This window comes from Pseudopipra pipra, chromosome 8 (assembly GCF_036250125.1).
Source record: "Pseudopipra pipra isolate bDixPip1 chromosome 8, bDixPip1.hap1, whole genome shotgun sequence".
Taxonomy (NCBI): domain Eukaryota; kingdom Metazoa; phylum Chordata; class Aves; order Passeriformes; family Pipridae; genus Pseudopipra; species Pseudopipra pipra.
Window position 1 is genome coordinate 7166684 of NC_087556.1, and position 15981 is coordinate 7182664.

The 15981-nt window shown below is 40.7% G+C and overlaps 1 protein-coding gene across 23 annotated transcripts in view; it reads left to right on the forward strand.

The window, feature by feature from the left end:
* Nucleotides 1-15981, forward strand: part of ANK3 (ankyrin 3) — a 365805-nt gene that overhangs the window by 313233 nt on the left and 36591 nt on the right. For 19 of the 23 annotated variants that reach the window (XM_064662384.1, XM_064662386.1, XM_064662397.1 and 16 more), the window contains 8 exons: nucleotides 4815-5026; nucleotides 6468-6675; nucleotides 7229-7325; nucleotides 8546-8774; nucleotides 9377-9502; nucleotides 10258-10380; nucleotides 10874-10900; nucleotides 12649-12730. In XM_064662384.1, the coding sequence (XP_064518454.1) occupies nucleotides 4815-5026; nucleotides 6468-6675; nucleotides 7229-7325; nucleotides 8546-8774; nucleotides 9377-9502; nucleotides 10258-10380; nucleotides 10874-10900; nucleotides 12649-12730 (1104 nt within the window). The remainder of the gene's footprint in view (nucleotides 1-4814; nucleotides 5027-6467; nucleotides 6676-7228; nucleotides 7326-8545; nucleotides 8775-9376; nucleotides 9503-10257; nucleotides 10381-10873; nucleotides 10901-12648; nucleotides 12731-15981) is intronic. The other 4 variants (XM_064662403.1, XM_064662401.1, XM_064662402.1 and 1 more) reach the window with 1 other exon arrangement.

Below are 15981 nucleotides of genomic sequence, written 5' to 3' on the forward strand. Positions count from 1 at the left end.
GCCAAACCTCAGGAATGGCTTTTACAAATCCAGGCAATTATTTGTGAGAGGAAAAGGAGAAAAAATACTGCAGATACATCCATTGTGTGCATTATTTGTTCAGTTAATTTTAGCTTAATGCTTCTCTAACTAGGCAAATAAAACAAAAAGCCCACCCTGCATTAAAATAGTACAAGAGTTTTGACTAAATTTCATTCTAGTTAAATGACACCTTTTCAGTGTAAAAGGTCTTTCAAGTGATGACCAAAAAAAATTACAAATTTGTAGAATTGAGTGACCTGGTTTTTTTCATCTGAACTTTTACTGGTTTGTTACAAAATACCACAGTTAGACTTGGTTCCGGAGCGGTATCTTGCATTTCAGAATGCCACAACTTTGGAAGAAGTTTCATTCCAGGTATGAACTCTGGAGGCAGAAGCAATATTTAATTTAAATAAAGAGCAGCCACATGGTCATTTAGAGAAGTTCAGTGTTTCTGTGTAAGAAAATTCATCTGCATAATTATCTCTTGAGTGCCATAGGGTGCTGCAGGAGTGCCCATTTTCTGTTAAAAGCAGCTGGTCCATTCTGTGGTAGACCTGCTGTGATCACTAGTTCTTTCCTACCCATGTAGTGAAGGAGGGCAATCAGACCTTTCTTCCCGGCTCCTTAATATGCCAAGTGTTTAATGATGCAGTTTTCTTCTCTGTTTTGTTTTTCTTCTTTTGCTCTCCCAGTTAACTAGCAGGGATGAGAGAACAAGGACATCAAGCTCCCCCTTCATGAGGACTGCTGGAAACCTGTTCTGTACTGGGAGCAGCACCATCTGCTGGAAAACCTTAGATCCAGAATACTCCATAGCAGGAGGCACCGCTTCAGGGCTAATACAGGATTAAATAATAGCAGAACTTTTGTTTTATTACCATGAAAGAACAATGAACTATGATGTAAAGAGTTTTTCTTTAGTGCAGTCAGGTTTCTGTTTAAATAGGTTTTATTTTAAAGATGGTGCTGTACTCAGGCAAATATAGAGCTAAGGGAATACAGGGAACTTGGCCTTTTTAGGAATAGGAGGAGTGTGTCTTCAAACACAAGGGCAGCAATTCACAGCTTGCAGCCACATTACATTTATTTATACTTGAACCAAGTAAAATATATGTATTTTTTGAATTTATTATTTTTAGGAAGAAGCTCTCTGTCTTGTAATTTTCAGACTTGCTCCTTTTAGATATAACTTGTGTTTGCTTTTTACATTCCTGCACCCTTTATAGGTGCCTGTAGACAAATTGTGGGCACAAATGCACACGCTGAGGTAGCTAATCTTTTGACAGTCATTTGCAAACTAGTGAGTGAGCCAAGAAATGCAAATATTTGTGGCTACAGTATGCTTGCAGCTGTACAGTGTGGTTTCAGATGGGAAGCAGGAGTTTTTACATAACTACGTCTTTGAATCTACAGATCAAACCAGAGTGTGACATTGTTTATACCTGAAGTTTAAAATACCACCATAAATCACTCTGCAGTGATTTTGCCACATTTCCAGGAAGAGTTTTTAAACATACTGTTGTTAAACTTTGTGTTGTGAATGGCAAGATAAGAAAGTGCACGAAAACAGACTTAAAGGGCATTGCCTTATTTGAGGATGAAATATCCTTGTGGCAGTGGGAGTGTCTAGCTGTGTAAGTGAAATACTGAAGCTGGGAGTCTGGGTCTAGTTACCAGCACTTTCAAGACAAGTCTTACTGCCCTCAGCTTCTCCTTGCCTCTTGCCACGTGCTCTTTCTGCCTCCATCCATTTCCTGTATTTTTCTCCTTGTGAACGCTGCCTCCTGCATGCCACACTTTTAGTGCAATAATTTCTTAATGGGCACGTCTCTGTATGGGGAAAACTGGTATCCTGTGCTCACCCCACCTTGCAGTCTGTACATGGTGACAAGGTCAGCTCTGCTTTAGCCAGTACTGTGGGAAGGTTGCAGAACTCAGAGAGCTGTTCAGTCTGTGAAGTACATTGAGATTTGCTTTTTCAGTGCTGGCAAAATTCTTTTAAGGCCCTGGCAAGGGAAATCAGATACCAGATCATGCAAAGACATCTTGAAGCTCATGAAACAGCCAGGTGTTCTGGGACTTGTCTTATTCCATTTCTAGTCAGAAGACACTTGCTCTGTGTTACCTTATCTGAAAGTAAAAAAGGAAAGGTAGTAGACACAGGATGAACTTGATCCACAACTGCCTCTCACCTGAGAGAACTGGTGTGATTGCTTTCCCCGACCTGTGTGAGGTCCCTCTCTGACCATGGAGGACGTGGATGGGTTTCTCTTCTCCCATCCAGGAATCTCAACATAATGCTCATGTGGTAGCATGGATTAGAGGGTGAGGAGGTGTGATATTCTTTTCTACCCTCCTTCCCTTTTTTCCACCTCCTGTCTCCTCCCTTACTCCCACCAAACCATCATAGGATAAGTGTACCATACACGTGGGTGGCAGGAGAAGACATGTGCACAGAGTATTCACACTACCTTTCTCCTGACTTACTGAAACTTAATAGCCCTAGGTGATCTTTGGGCTGCTGGCACAAACCTGGGAGACAGTGGCATCGGGAGATTCTTCCCAATTCTGCCACTAACCTTTCTGCTTTACCTCTTCCTGCTTTGCCATCCCTGTCTGTAGGATGGGGTGTATGGCATACTTCTCTGTGGCTAAGCTCTGCTCCTTGCCAAAACCCCACCAACTAACCCAAAAATCCTTTGAGATTTTTAACTGAAACACTTTGCATAGGAATGAAATATCAGCTGCTGAGGAAAACAGTAGTGATGATAGCTCTTTCTGTGAAATGCATGAGGTGTGTTCCTGAAACGTGACCTCTCCCAGGACTAGTTTTCCCTGTTTCATTAATTCTGTCATGCTAACGCTGCATTTCTCAGGGCAGTCAGAGAGGTGGTTTGATTGCTCATCATCTTTTTTTTCTGTTAGAGGGCAACTTCATATAGAAGCTTACACATGTATTATCCAAACATAACCTCCCTGTATAGCGTCCCTCCCCTCCGTGCCCAACTGTTGTTCTGCCACTCTGATATCCACATCTTCCTCCTCTAAAGGAGAGTGCCTGCCAGGCTCAAAGGGTTTTGAAATGTTCTTATATAAACCACTGATTTTCTACTTCAGGAGAATTTTAATTATCCTTCATCTCTGTGAGCATTTTACAGTGGGTTTAGTCTGTAGCAACAAACAGGAGATGATTAGGATTTACCAGCCAAGAATATACCTGCCTGGGAGTTCAAGAATCCAGTTTGTCTCCTGCACAAGCCACTGCTTCCAGAGGCTGCAGGCAGAATGCCTAATTCATTAGAGGGCTTCAGATATCAATCTCTGAGTCAAAGTAAATGGAAGCTGACATAATGATAAGAAATTACCCTCTTCTGGTAGGTACATATATTCCGCAGCAACACTGTGTGATTAATCCAAACTACCTGCTGAATGTTTTAAAATGGAAAACTGACATTTTACAAAATTTATATTCTAATTCTTTTGGAACTGTAATTGAGCTTACATATTCAGAGGAGGAAAATGCCTTAGTCACATAAAGTATTTTACAAGTGTCTTTTGTCTTAGTATTCTTTCTGGTCTTCCTGCTCTCTCTTGCTGCATCTGATAGAAAACTCATTTTTTGAGGAACAAACTTTCTTTCATGGTTTTTAAGGAGGAAAATAAGAGTTGAAACTTGTGGAGTGCTGGAATGAAACTCAGTTACAATAAATAAAAAATCTGAGCATAAGAAATTACAGGAGAAATGCATGACAGTTATGTAATTATCTCCATTCTTGAGTAGTGTTTATATCAAAGGGATTTCACCATTGCATATGGGGTTTCAGCAGTGCAAATACATACACACATGCACATATAGTTGTATAAGTGGTTATATTCTTGACCCAGATTTTCCCCAGTGCATGTATATCTATGTTGCATATTTAATTAGTTAATATGGGTAGAAACTCTATGCACTTTTCTGAGCCCTGGTGACCCTACAAACTGGGAATGTGACTGAGAGAACTAATTGTTGATGACCTGGTTCTGTTTCAGGTGTGTCTGAGGATGCATTAAGTTTCTCTAGGAACTGAGGGGCACATTGCAGTTTTTTTGGGGCAGATAACCCAATGGCCGAAAGCCTGATGTGGGAAGGGGAGCTCACTATGGTTTTATTGGTAGTGCTGGGATACAGAGCTCTGTCACTTCCACAGTTTAATGGAGAGCACAGTGTCTGCTCAGGATTATATGGATATCAGTCTGGGAAATAACTCTCTCAAGTGCCTTAGCTGGCCAGAGTTAGGAGTGCACGCCTGACATGAAGTGAGTGAGTTCATGAACTGAGTGATTTCCTGTGGTTTTCTGCATGTTGGAGCTACATGAGGGAAGAGGCTGGGAATAAATGTCTTTTGAAGTTGTGCACAGAAAGATCAGTGCACTTGTGTGCTTCTGGATAGCGATGAGAGAGGGAAGAAGCTTGAACATCTCCTTCAGCCCTCCTTGGACTTCTATGCTGTGTGACAGAGCTGCCATCCTATGGCAGGTGCTGCTGCAGACACTGTCACACCTTAGTACTCAGATCTGCATGTCTGGTGCTGTTGGCCCTCATTGTCAAGATTTATGCAAAAGCTCACAGAACAAACCAAGTAGCACTGAATGTCGTTTTTTTCCCTCTCATAGTAAATAAATAATAATAAAAACCCCCAATCTTCTTAAGCATTTTAAGCCTTATTCCAAACCTCACACTCACAGATGTGTGTGAGATGAACATGGGCAGGTAATGCCTGACTGTTTTCCCTGTCTTCTCCCACCAGAGCTGGACAGCGTGGAGGAACTGGAGAAGAAGCGCATCTGCAGGATCGTCACAAAGGATTTCCCCCAGTACTTTGCAGTGGTTTCACGAATCAAGCAGGAGAGTAACCAAATTGGCCCGGAGGGGGGGGTGCTGAGCAGCACGACGGTGCCACGTGTCCAGGCGTCCTTCCCCGAGGGTGCTCTCACCAAAAGGATCCGTGTGGGGCTCCAGGTAAAGCTGCCCTGGTGTTTGTATCCGCAGCATTTATAAGCACATTGTTGGTCTCAATGCACAAGACTTGCAGCTGGGAACCCTGCAGCTCCTTGGGAGTGGGTTGTGACATAGGTCCTATTCACACCTGATATGGGCATGTGTCTGCCTGGGCACACTCCCTGCCTTTGTGTCCCCCGGGTGCAGGTGAAGCACAGTCCTCCCCTCTGTGGCAAAAGCCCAGCTCCCCTTTTATCAACTCCTCAGCACCCAGAGAATGGAGAGAAAAGCAAAGACCTGGAGCCACTGCGGCCTCAGTGCTGTTGGCTGCCATCTCCTGTTGGCTGCCAGCAGCTCTGAGCTGCACAGCCACTGTGCAGTCCCAGTCTCCTGTGGCAAAACAGCAGCTTGTGAATGTTGTCACTGGGCTGCCCTTTGCCACAGGAATGTGTTTGGTAAGGATTTCATGCAGCTGTTTGCCAGCTGTTACTGGGTCAAAAACCTCCCACATACATCTGCTGTATCTTAGGACATTCACCATTGGTGTTTCTAGCAAAGGATGAAATCCAGGAAGAGCAAATAGCCTTAAACTCTCTTTAGACACTGCACAGAAAGTGGAGAAATATTCCATAAGAATAGGAGGCATCTTTTTCTTTGAGTTGTGTTAATTGTCACTTAAAATTAACTTAATAACCTGCAAATCTGATGAGTTCATGAAATAGAGATGCTGGTTGGATTCCAGTGCTTGGAATTTGCACTGAAACCTTTCTTTTAATGGTGTTTCACATCTAAAGATTATTAGTCTTGAGAAAAAAGGCACAGGGATGCAAACCCCCATTTCCATGTCTGTCACTTTTGGGTGTAGAAAATGGGAAATTTGCTTATAGATCTTCTGTAGCTTAATCCATTTCATTATGAATTTGACCCAAACAAGTATTTATTTTCTAATAATCTGTAATGGAAAAGCACAGGAAGCACTAAGTACAGAGGTAAGTCAGAGTGCAGTGTTCCTCAAGAGCATGAATTAGTTTGGCAGAAATGTAAGAATTGTTCGTCACCTCCAAGAAACAGTGTCTCGTCCTCACTTCTGAAGTGCAGAATAGACTTCTTTTTGCCTTTTGAAATTGTAGTTAGTGTCACTCATCACTGTAAATTAAAAACAAAACCAAACATGTTCTGAAAAACTCTAAGCAAATACTTCAGGGAACCTTCTGAGGTTTATAGTTTGACTGTACAAGTTACCGATTAGGAAATAAAAAGTAAGTTGTTGAAAAAAATACTAGGCATGAATTATACTAATAATCACCCTTGAGAGTTATTGGAGAAGGCTTTCTGGGGAAAAAAAAAGTAAATAAAATTCTACAGAAAATACAAGGAAAGTAGAATTATCTTTTAGAAAATATTTCTGCATGCTTATAACCAATTTGTAGCTCTAGTTTAAATACATTCCTCATGTTGACAGGCTCAACCAGTTCCAGAAGAGATTGTCAAAAAAATCCTTGGAAACAAAGCAACTTTCAGTCCCATTGTCACTGTGGAACCAAGAAGAAGAAAATTTCATAAGCCAATAACCATGACAATTCCTGTGCCGCCTCCATCAGGAGAAGGTGTAACCAATGGGTACAAAGGAGACACAACGCCCAGCCTTCGACTTCTATGTAGCATTACAGGTTAGAGAAAATCCTGCTCTTTGCAAAGGTTTCTGGGACAGCAACATCTCTGCACTCACTGTCACAACTTGTTCTTTCCAGTAAGGGTACATTGGTGTTCTGGTCCAGTGGAGTTCAGATCAGCTCTCCCGAGCAAAGCCAACTGAAGGCATTTCAAAGGCTCCCACTGATTCCCTGAGCTTTGTATCTGGTTTCATGCCATTGTAAAAGAACTCTCCCAACAGATATTAAATGCTAATTTTATATTTAGCCAGTATGAAGAATTTCGTTCCTTGCTATTGAACGTGGTTGTCACTAAAACTAGTTTGCAGAAATAATTCTGTCCTAGCTGATATCAAGGGGGGTTTGCTGTTGACTTGTAGGTTTGCTCTTTGCTTACATCAGCATCGGTTTTGGTGTGTAACACGTGGTGTTATATAGAACATGTAGCTCCAGCTGTTGGTAAACATTAATGTGTAGGTTCTCTTTTTGTGTATGAAGATAGAGATGTTCTTACATGGTCTGTATGTGCTTAGTGTTTGAAAGGAAATCTCCGTGGTTTATATTTGCACAGGAGGCACTTCACCTGCGCAGTGGGAGGACATCACGGGCACCACTCCGCTGACGTTTTCAAATGACTGTGTCTCCTTCACAACCAATGTTTCAGCCAGGTATGGGAGCAGAGCTTGCCAAGTGCACCTGGGGAGTAGCTTCCCTTGATTAACAACGTGCATGGTTGTAGGGTTGTGTTTTGGCTTTCTCTAAGTCTTTTGCAAGACTGATGAAGCGGTAATGGACCAGATGCCGCTTTGTCACTACATATCAGCATCCCACACGTCCGGGGCTGCACATGAAGCTTTGTCCTGGCCTTTTCTGCTGTGGTGATGTCTCCTGGCAGTCACACATGCTGTTTCTCTGAAGGTTGCCATGCCACACAGGGCTTTGTGTTTTTTCTGCAAATGGCAAGAGAAAGGGAAAGCTTAAAGTGCTCATTCCATAAAAAAACAATTTGGGAGGATTCATAAAAATGTATTTGTTTAAAAATGTAAAGACATTCAATTTCTGGTTATGGGCTCTTTAGTTGAAAATTATGTTAAGTTGCTTTCCAAAAATATCATTTGCAAAAAATGATGGCTTGAAATTAATTTTGATGAACTTAGTGTACTTACTTGCTGATTGGAGGCATTCAACAATATCTGTAGAAATCATGCATCCTAGAGGAGAAAATGCATGGTATAGCACGTGGAGAGTTTATCATTCAGTAAATAATATTTGCAACTATAAAAACCTTTATAAAAAGAGAGAAATTTGCTGGAAGAACCAAATAGATCAGGCCTGAAATATTGTGGAAAAGACTGATACAAAATATAAACTAAAATAATTATAACTTATATCACATTTGTCTTCCAACTTTTAATCATAAGATGAGAAAATAACAATATAACACCTGCCTCTAGGAAACTTCACCATGGGCATATTTGGTTCAACCTAAATGGGAGATGTGATTTTGCTGTATGTATGTGTTATAAAGGAGTTTGTTTTAGCAAATCAAATGTACAGTGCAGCAGCAGCACATTTCAATATACACAATGTGTGGTCACAAGAAATAGAATTTCCCTGCTTTGGCTTCAAATGAGCCTTAAAATAGACAGGTTTATTTGATACCAGTGTGAAAAGGGACAAATAAGTCCATTTCATTGCCATGTATTCTCATTTTCAAATGGTTAAAACTACACTGCAAGTAGAAGGAAAATTGCAGCTTTACGAAGTCTGGAAGGACAATACACATGCAGAATGACCAAGGATACAGAACATAGTTTCTCTTTAAAGGCTTAAGCAATGTTTGAGTAATATGGAAAGTTGATTTAATGGTTCACTTTTTCCCACTCAGATTTTGGCTCGCAGACTGCCACCAAGTACTAGAGACTGTTGGGCTGGCAACACAGCTTTATAGAGAATTAATATGCGTTCCTTATATGGCAAAGTTTGTGATATTTGCCAAAATGAATGACCCTGTGGAATCCAATTTGCGTTGCTTCTGCATGACCGATGACAAAGTGGACAAAACTTTGGAGCAACAAGAGAACTTCGAAGAAGTTGCAAGAAGCAAAGACATTGAGGTACGTTTCTTGCAGCTGGCTTCCTCTTTGTAGGTGGACAGTGTGTTTTCTGAGTAGCAGCAGGTCCTGCAAAAGCCACTATAAGCCAGGTTAAGTTAAATAAAGATTCACACCAAGGCTGTGTCAAAAAACTTCTGGAAAGGAGGACAAAAAAGGTCAAGACGGAAGGAGGAGCACGAGGACCTGTCTCCAAATGTCTCCCCAGTGCAGTCTGCAGTGGGTTTTGTACTTGCTGCTGTCAAGTAACCCTGGTTGGGCTTTGCAGACAGCTGACCTGGAATTCCTTCTCATTGGCCCCGCAGACACACAGTCATGAGTAGGGCTGGTTTGTGGTGAATATGTAGTTACCAACTCATTGCTTCTTGAAGAAATCTACACATTTTTACTTCAGAAAAGCCAGTCATGTAGCTCATGTTTTCCCAAACTGCACTCAAAATACCTTGCCATAATGCACAGTGGTTTTCTGATTTGTTGTTGAATTTAATCTGAGTGGGGACTTGTGTTAAACTCAGGAACTGTGTTGGGGGAAATCGTGATACACTTATGTGCATGGATCTACTATGAAAAGAGGTTTCATTGACTTCTATTTCTTGCTTTGATAGGTTCTGGAAGGAAAACCTATTTACGTTGATTGCTATGGAAATCTGGCCCCTTTGACTAAAGGAGGACAGCAGCTTGTTTTTAATTTTTATGCTTTCAAAGAAAATAGACTGCCATTCTCTATCAAGGTAAAAGCAAAACAAAGCAAAATGATCCTGCTGAGTTCTTCCCTCCTGCCTCTCCCTCCCTTTTTTCAGCCCTGTAGGACTAACTTGCCCCAAGAACGTAAGTGTAATTGTTTAATATATGAATAACATGGAGAGGGTGCTTTACTTGAAGCCACAAAAGAGCTGCTGGCAGATCTGGGAACAGAATACCCATGATATGGATTCACAGCCTTTTACTAAAACCATATCTCAAATTAGACCTCCAGCATATTTATTGCCAGTAGATCACAATTTCCTAGGGACTAAGCAAAGGAGTTGCATTCAATAACATACTGTAATACAGAACAGCCTTCCAAAAGTGTGCACAGACTGTTCATGTCTAAATTGCCATGAATGGACACTCACTTTTCCTTAGCCTTGTCATAGCTACCGTGCTGAAGAAGTTTTTAAGCATTTTGGTAAGCACAAGTGGCAGAAAAAAATGGTGAGCAGAAAATGTCTATCAGTAATATGCCAGTATGAAACTGTCTAGTTGGACACAGTCAACAACCTGTCTTGCATGGATTGCTCATCAGAGAGCTTTAGGCTGATGCAACCCTTTCATGGTGACACCTTTTCTCCTTCAGCACCTCAGGCTGAGCTCCAGCTCAGTATCATTGGTCCTTACACACTAGATAGCTTCTTGTGGAGAGAAGCTCAGAGAAACTCTCCAGAAACCTCCTCTAGGAATCTGAATTACTGCATATTACTATACTGTATTCAAATTTCTTTTCTAGGTAAGAGACACCAGCCAGGAACCCTGTGGTCGATTATCGTTTTTGAAAGAACCAAAGACTACAAAAGGACTGCCACAAACAGCTGTTTGCAACTTGAATATCACCCTGCCAGCACACAAAAAGGTATTTGTTGGGAAAAGTAAATATTTTCCTTATTGGTTGGGTTGGATTTATTTCTGTTCCTTTTAGTTTTTGTCTATTTTTTTTTCTTTTCCTGCTAGTGATAAAGAAACCCTGTGAGTTGTCAGTAATGAGAATGCTTTGGAATATGATAAAGGCTTTTAAAATTTCTGTTTTATTGGTTTCTTGTATGTAGAACGCTTTTAAAGTCTCTTGTTACTGTGGTGTCAAGTTCCTATAATTTTTACAGTTCTGTTTACAGCTCATGCTTCAGCCTGCAAGTCATAGATTTATGCTTTCAGTAATGTCACGTGTTTATTTGCATTGGATGTAAGATTTTTTTTTTTCTTTTCTGTTGACATTTTGGATTTGCTTTGCCTTATAAATCAGCTTGCATTTTGTGCTCCCAATTTGGTCCTTTTCATATCCTGATATTCTTTTCCCTGCTGTCCATTATAATATTCCTTGTCTCTGCAATGCATCTTGGGACCAAAAGGAAACAGAGTCAGATCAAGATGATGAGGTAATATAAACACTGTCTTCTGTTTTTATTTCCTTCAGATTTAGTGAAGAAAAATAATATGTTACAGAAAAAAAAAACCAAAAAACTATTTTTAACCTATGGCATAGAAATGATACCTACAGAATAACTGTATCCTCGACATCTGATATTCTGTTGCAAAACAGTATAAATGCACAAATGTGGAAAAACATGATTATATATTATGAAATTAAATGAAGCATTGAACAATAGCTGTCTAAAATTTAACTCATGAAAAACTATATAATTTTAAATATCAGACCAAGTCCATTTTTGTCAAAATCAAGAAGAGTTTAGTGGATAAGATTTTACCTCTTGGAGTAATACTGACCATGCTTTGACTTGTATTTCTGAGAAGGAAAAATGTATTGCTGAGGCCATGATAGTGGCCTTGTAATATTTTATCTCCATAACTAAACCAGATTCTTTCAAAAAAGCAAAGCAGCCAAGAAAAATTTCTAAATATTGTGTTCAAATCTATTTTCAAATAAAACTCAGACATTTGCAGCTTAAAACTCCATTGTTTGATGGAAACTGCAATATTAGATTGTCAGGAAGTTGAATGGGTCTTATTCATTAGAGGTAGTAGTAGCTGAGATCATCTTATAAAAGAAACTACATAGATGTTTCCCATTTACCTAGCAACAATTTTTTTTTTCCACTTCCTGGTGGCAAATAAATAGCAGTTGTCACCTGCTGATCAGAATAATTAAAAAAAATGACCAACAAACAAACAAAAAACAACCAAACAAAAACATTCTTTACCTGTTAAAAAATAATTATAGCAACCACATCACTTTAACTCCACAGAATTTGTTCCCAGTGAGCTACTATATAGCTATAATAATAGTTTTCTTTCTAAAAAACCCATATTTTTAGCCACATATTCAAGTGAGTTGATCTCTGGAGGACCATTAATACTTAAGACATCACACTAGCAACCATGCCACTGAATGCAGCAACTTATGATGCAATTTATCAGTTAATAGTAGTCTGCTTTCTAATCCACATCTTTACATTTTGTGCATATTAAAAAATCCCCTCCCATGCCTTTTTTTGTCCTTAATGTATTCACTTTAAAGCCAGTGTACATCGTGGTGTATGTGCTTTTGGGACAAATTAATCTGGGGCGAAATATGCAATCGATCTAAGTTGTACTCTGATGAATGTTTTATGTCTGTACCTGCAGTCTTTTCTGTTGATCTCCTGTTTCTAGCCAAAGGTGGTTTATTTTCCAGAGAATGAATAATATCACACCATTTCTAGTAGTGTGAAGCAGTTTATTAAGTGATAATGGGATAATATAGCACTGATATACTTGAAGGCAGCATCATGAGCTGCATCTGCTATCTAAGCTCTTCTGCCTCATTAGCGGAGATGATGTGAGCAGGAACGAACCCCTGGGCTCACTCTTAGGGTTCCAGTCCCTTCCCTGCTTGCTCCAGAAGTGTAGTCATTCACAGCAGGTCTCTGCCACCTCTAGCAGCCATGCTCCCTGCTCCGCCGTGCCTGACACTCATCACATGGCACATGGGAATAGAGACCGGCTCTGTCCCTTCCCTGCCAGCTTGCCCAAATTTGGCTTCAGTGTGCCATCCTGAAGCTGAATGGAAGCATCCATTCTCCCCTGCGGGGTTGTGGCGGCCCATCCTGCTGAGGTTTGAGGATTGTTCTGTTCAAACAGGGGGTAGGATGCTGAAGGCACTGAGCAGGGCTGTGTTTTGTTGCAGACGGAGAAAGCTGACCGGCGCCAGAACTTCGTCTCCCTTGCTTTACGTAAGCGCTACAGCTATCTGACTGAGCCTGGAATGAGTGAGTTGCTCTTACCAATGTACTAAACCATATATATATGTGATTTTTCATGAGAAGAGACATTTTTTCTATAAACGTTGTATTTGGTGTCGCTCTGGGGGAAAAAAAAGAAAACAGAGAAAAAGAAAAGGAAAAAGAAAACCTGTCTAAACCAAAACTCTTGGATGGTCTGTGAACTCCTGTGTTGTGAGAGCTTGAAGAATCCTGACTGGCAAAATATGTGTGTTAGTTAAGTAAAAATACAATAGTGTTTAAAAATACCATGTAGCTCCAGAGTGGGAGGATTGCAGATTGCTTTCAAAAAGAGTCTGTTCCTCTTCCTTTTGAAACATTGAAGAGAGGTGCTATAGAAGGGAATGTTACACAGAAGTTCAGCAAGGCTGGAGAAAGCCATTCAGATAAGCTCTTAAATGTTTAGATGCTTAGCCAAAATAGACTCTCTCATATTTTTTATTTTCCCTCTTCTTTCTCCTCCCCTTCCCTTTTTCCTCTGTTCCCTGCAGATGCTTTTTATTCCCTGGCACCACACATTGCTTCCTCTTAAACTTTATGTTCCCCTTGACCAGACCTGTGGCATTCCTTTCCTTCCTGGTTAAATACAATAATGTATTTGGCTTAGCTTTTCTTCCCTCACCTCTCCTGTCTGAGGTTGACTGCTGTTGTTCCCCATTTCCAGGCTTTTTCTTGCCTTTTTTTTTTTCACTTGTGACTTCTTAGTTGCTACCCTGCAACAGACCCTTTGATATAATTCCAAAAATCCATAGACAAACTTCATCGGGTCTTGGGAGTTCCCAGTGGATGGCTGCTGTTTATTTATCCTATAAGATCTGTGGCTTCTTTGGATCAGATGTGCTCCAGAATATATTATCCTTCTCAGGCCTGGAAGAAGACTTCAAGCATATAGCATCTGAAGAAGCTATCAGATCTGCTGAGACATCTTGATGGACTGTTAAGGTATTGTCACAGGCTTGATGGGAACTGAGAGACAAGGAAAATTAAGTTGCTTGAAAGGAGGTTGATGACTGTGTATGTTGCTCCCAATAAATTTTTTAGCCCTCATTGAGGAAAAAAAAAAAGACTTATTTATTCGCCAAAGGTCCATTAAGTCTCATTTACAAAAAGTTGGTGAGAATAAACCTAAGTCCACTTGAGCTGTATTAAAAAAAAAAAGATGGATTGACACAGTAGGAATTCTTGCATGTTCTTTACCTATTCTGTCCCTTTTGGCAGTGGTTATTGCTTAAAGCTGTGAGGTACCTAAAGAGGTTATGAGATATGATTGTGTTTGCCAGGAAAGAGCACAAACTGATGGTTTGACCCTCAGCTGAGCACCACCTCCTGTGCACATGGAGTGTGTAGTTCACAACTCCACCTGCACCTGCTGGTGTGAGGGAAGGAGAGGAGCGTGGAGGTGCAGCTCTTCCAGAGAGCACAGACTGCCCAGCACAGGGGGAGGACAGCTGCTGTGCCTGCTTTACACTACAGGGAGCTTGCTCCAGCGACTGCATATGAGTGATGAACTTCTAGATATTTACAGGGAATTCGATGGCACAGCTCCAGCAGTTTTGGTAGCAGCAGGGATTGTTCTTTTTGCTCACACAAGCGTGTGTGTGTATGTGTGTGTGTATGCATGTGCACGCAGACAGAGTTTTTAGCTCTGCACCCCTGCCAGTGTGAAGCACATTCCCCTTGCTTCCCTGTCTTTATCTCTGCTCAGGCAAAGGGCACAAAGGGCCCAAAAGAAGGGGAGTGCTGCAATAGGCTAAACCTGCTGGGTCCTGAGTGTTTGCTTGGGGCTGAGGAGGAGCAAGTCTGAGCAGTGGCCACGTGTATGGGTAGACTCAGTGCTTTCCACTACCAGCTGCAAGCAAGGAAGTGTGGCCTAATGCACAGAAGGTAGTAACTGACATCTGCTGTCTAATAAAATCTTGGATGCAGAGTGATGGAAACTGTTAAGGCCAAACGTGTCTAGTAGCCAAAAAAGGGCTGTTATATAAACCCACTCTTTAGAATATTATCCCACTCTAAAGTCTTGCATGGTTGGGGGAATTTCTTTGCTACTTCAGAATAGTAAAATTGCCCTGTCCAGTTCATAGCTGCACATGCAGGTAAATTACTCATTTTTTCTTTGTACCGGTTCTTCTCCTCAACTGCAATAAGGAGCACAGAAAAAGCATCTTAAACACATCTGAATCTGTGATTTAACAGGAGAAGGAGGAGTTGGGAGGGCAGCCTGTTGGTTTGCTTGACTCACTAGTCAGTCGAAATAGACTGACTTATCCCAGTGCAGTGGGGTCTCTGTAAAGATATTTACTAACACTAACTGCTGAACAAATTGTTAGTTCTTTTCAGAATCATTTTAAGGTCTGTTTCTTGGACTCAAGACTGTATGAGCCTATGGTGAATGTTAGCAGCTGATGCTAATTAAGCTTTGTAATAAAGTCTAGCTCATTTAATGAAGTGGACTATGGTGGTTTTTTTGGGGAGGGAGTGGAAAGAAGTATATTTGTACTTAAAAATAGCAAGGAAAAGTGAATGTTTCTTGACTTAGGCTGTGCCAGTCAGGTCTAGTACTCAAGCTCTCTTCAACCTTAATGTTCTAATACTGCAATATCACCAGCCATCCACAGTACCTTCTGGGCTTTGATTGGCTTCTGTAGCACCAGCACATTTCTCCTTGCAGGATATGGACCTGTGGTGCACTGAATATTCACTATTTTATAAGAGTGTGTGTGCTTTAACGATTTAGTATTAGCCTTGTTGAGTTTCTTTCGCTGTAAGTTCCTGTCTGTCTATAAGACAGATCAAGCAGGTTTGACAAATTATTAGTATAACTTCAGAGAAAGGTATGTTGAACAAATTCTTTCAGTATTTTCGTTCCATTTCTAATTCCAGCTTTCAAGAAAAAAAATAAAGGTCCTCAAAGTTGCTTTCAATGTCAACTCTGAATGTTATTGCTGGATCAGAGGATATGTATGTGTAATGGGATTCCCAGAAATACTGTCTGGCATGAGTGCCTCCTGTGATGCAAAATGTGGTTGATGATGATTCTGTTCAAAATGCCTATGAATAAACTGAGAGTTCTGGGGGATGATAACATTTAACAGGTTTGTCCTTGCCAGGAATTTATTTCATAATATATTTTTCTTTGACTGCTTTTCTAACATTACCTTTTGAGAACTGTAAAGTTAAACAGGTCTGACTTTGAGCTGATACAAGAAATCTCCTCAAAAGGTACCAAGACACTACAT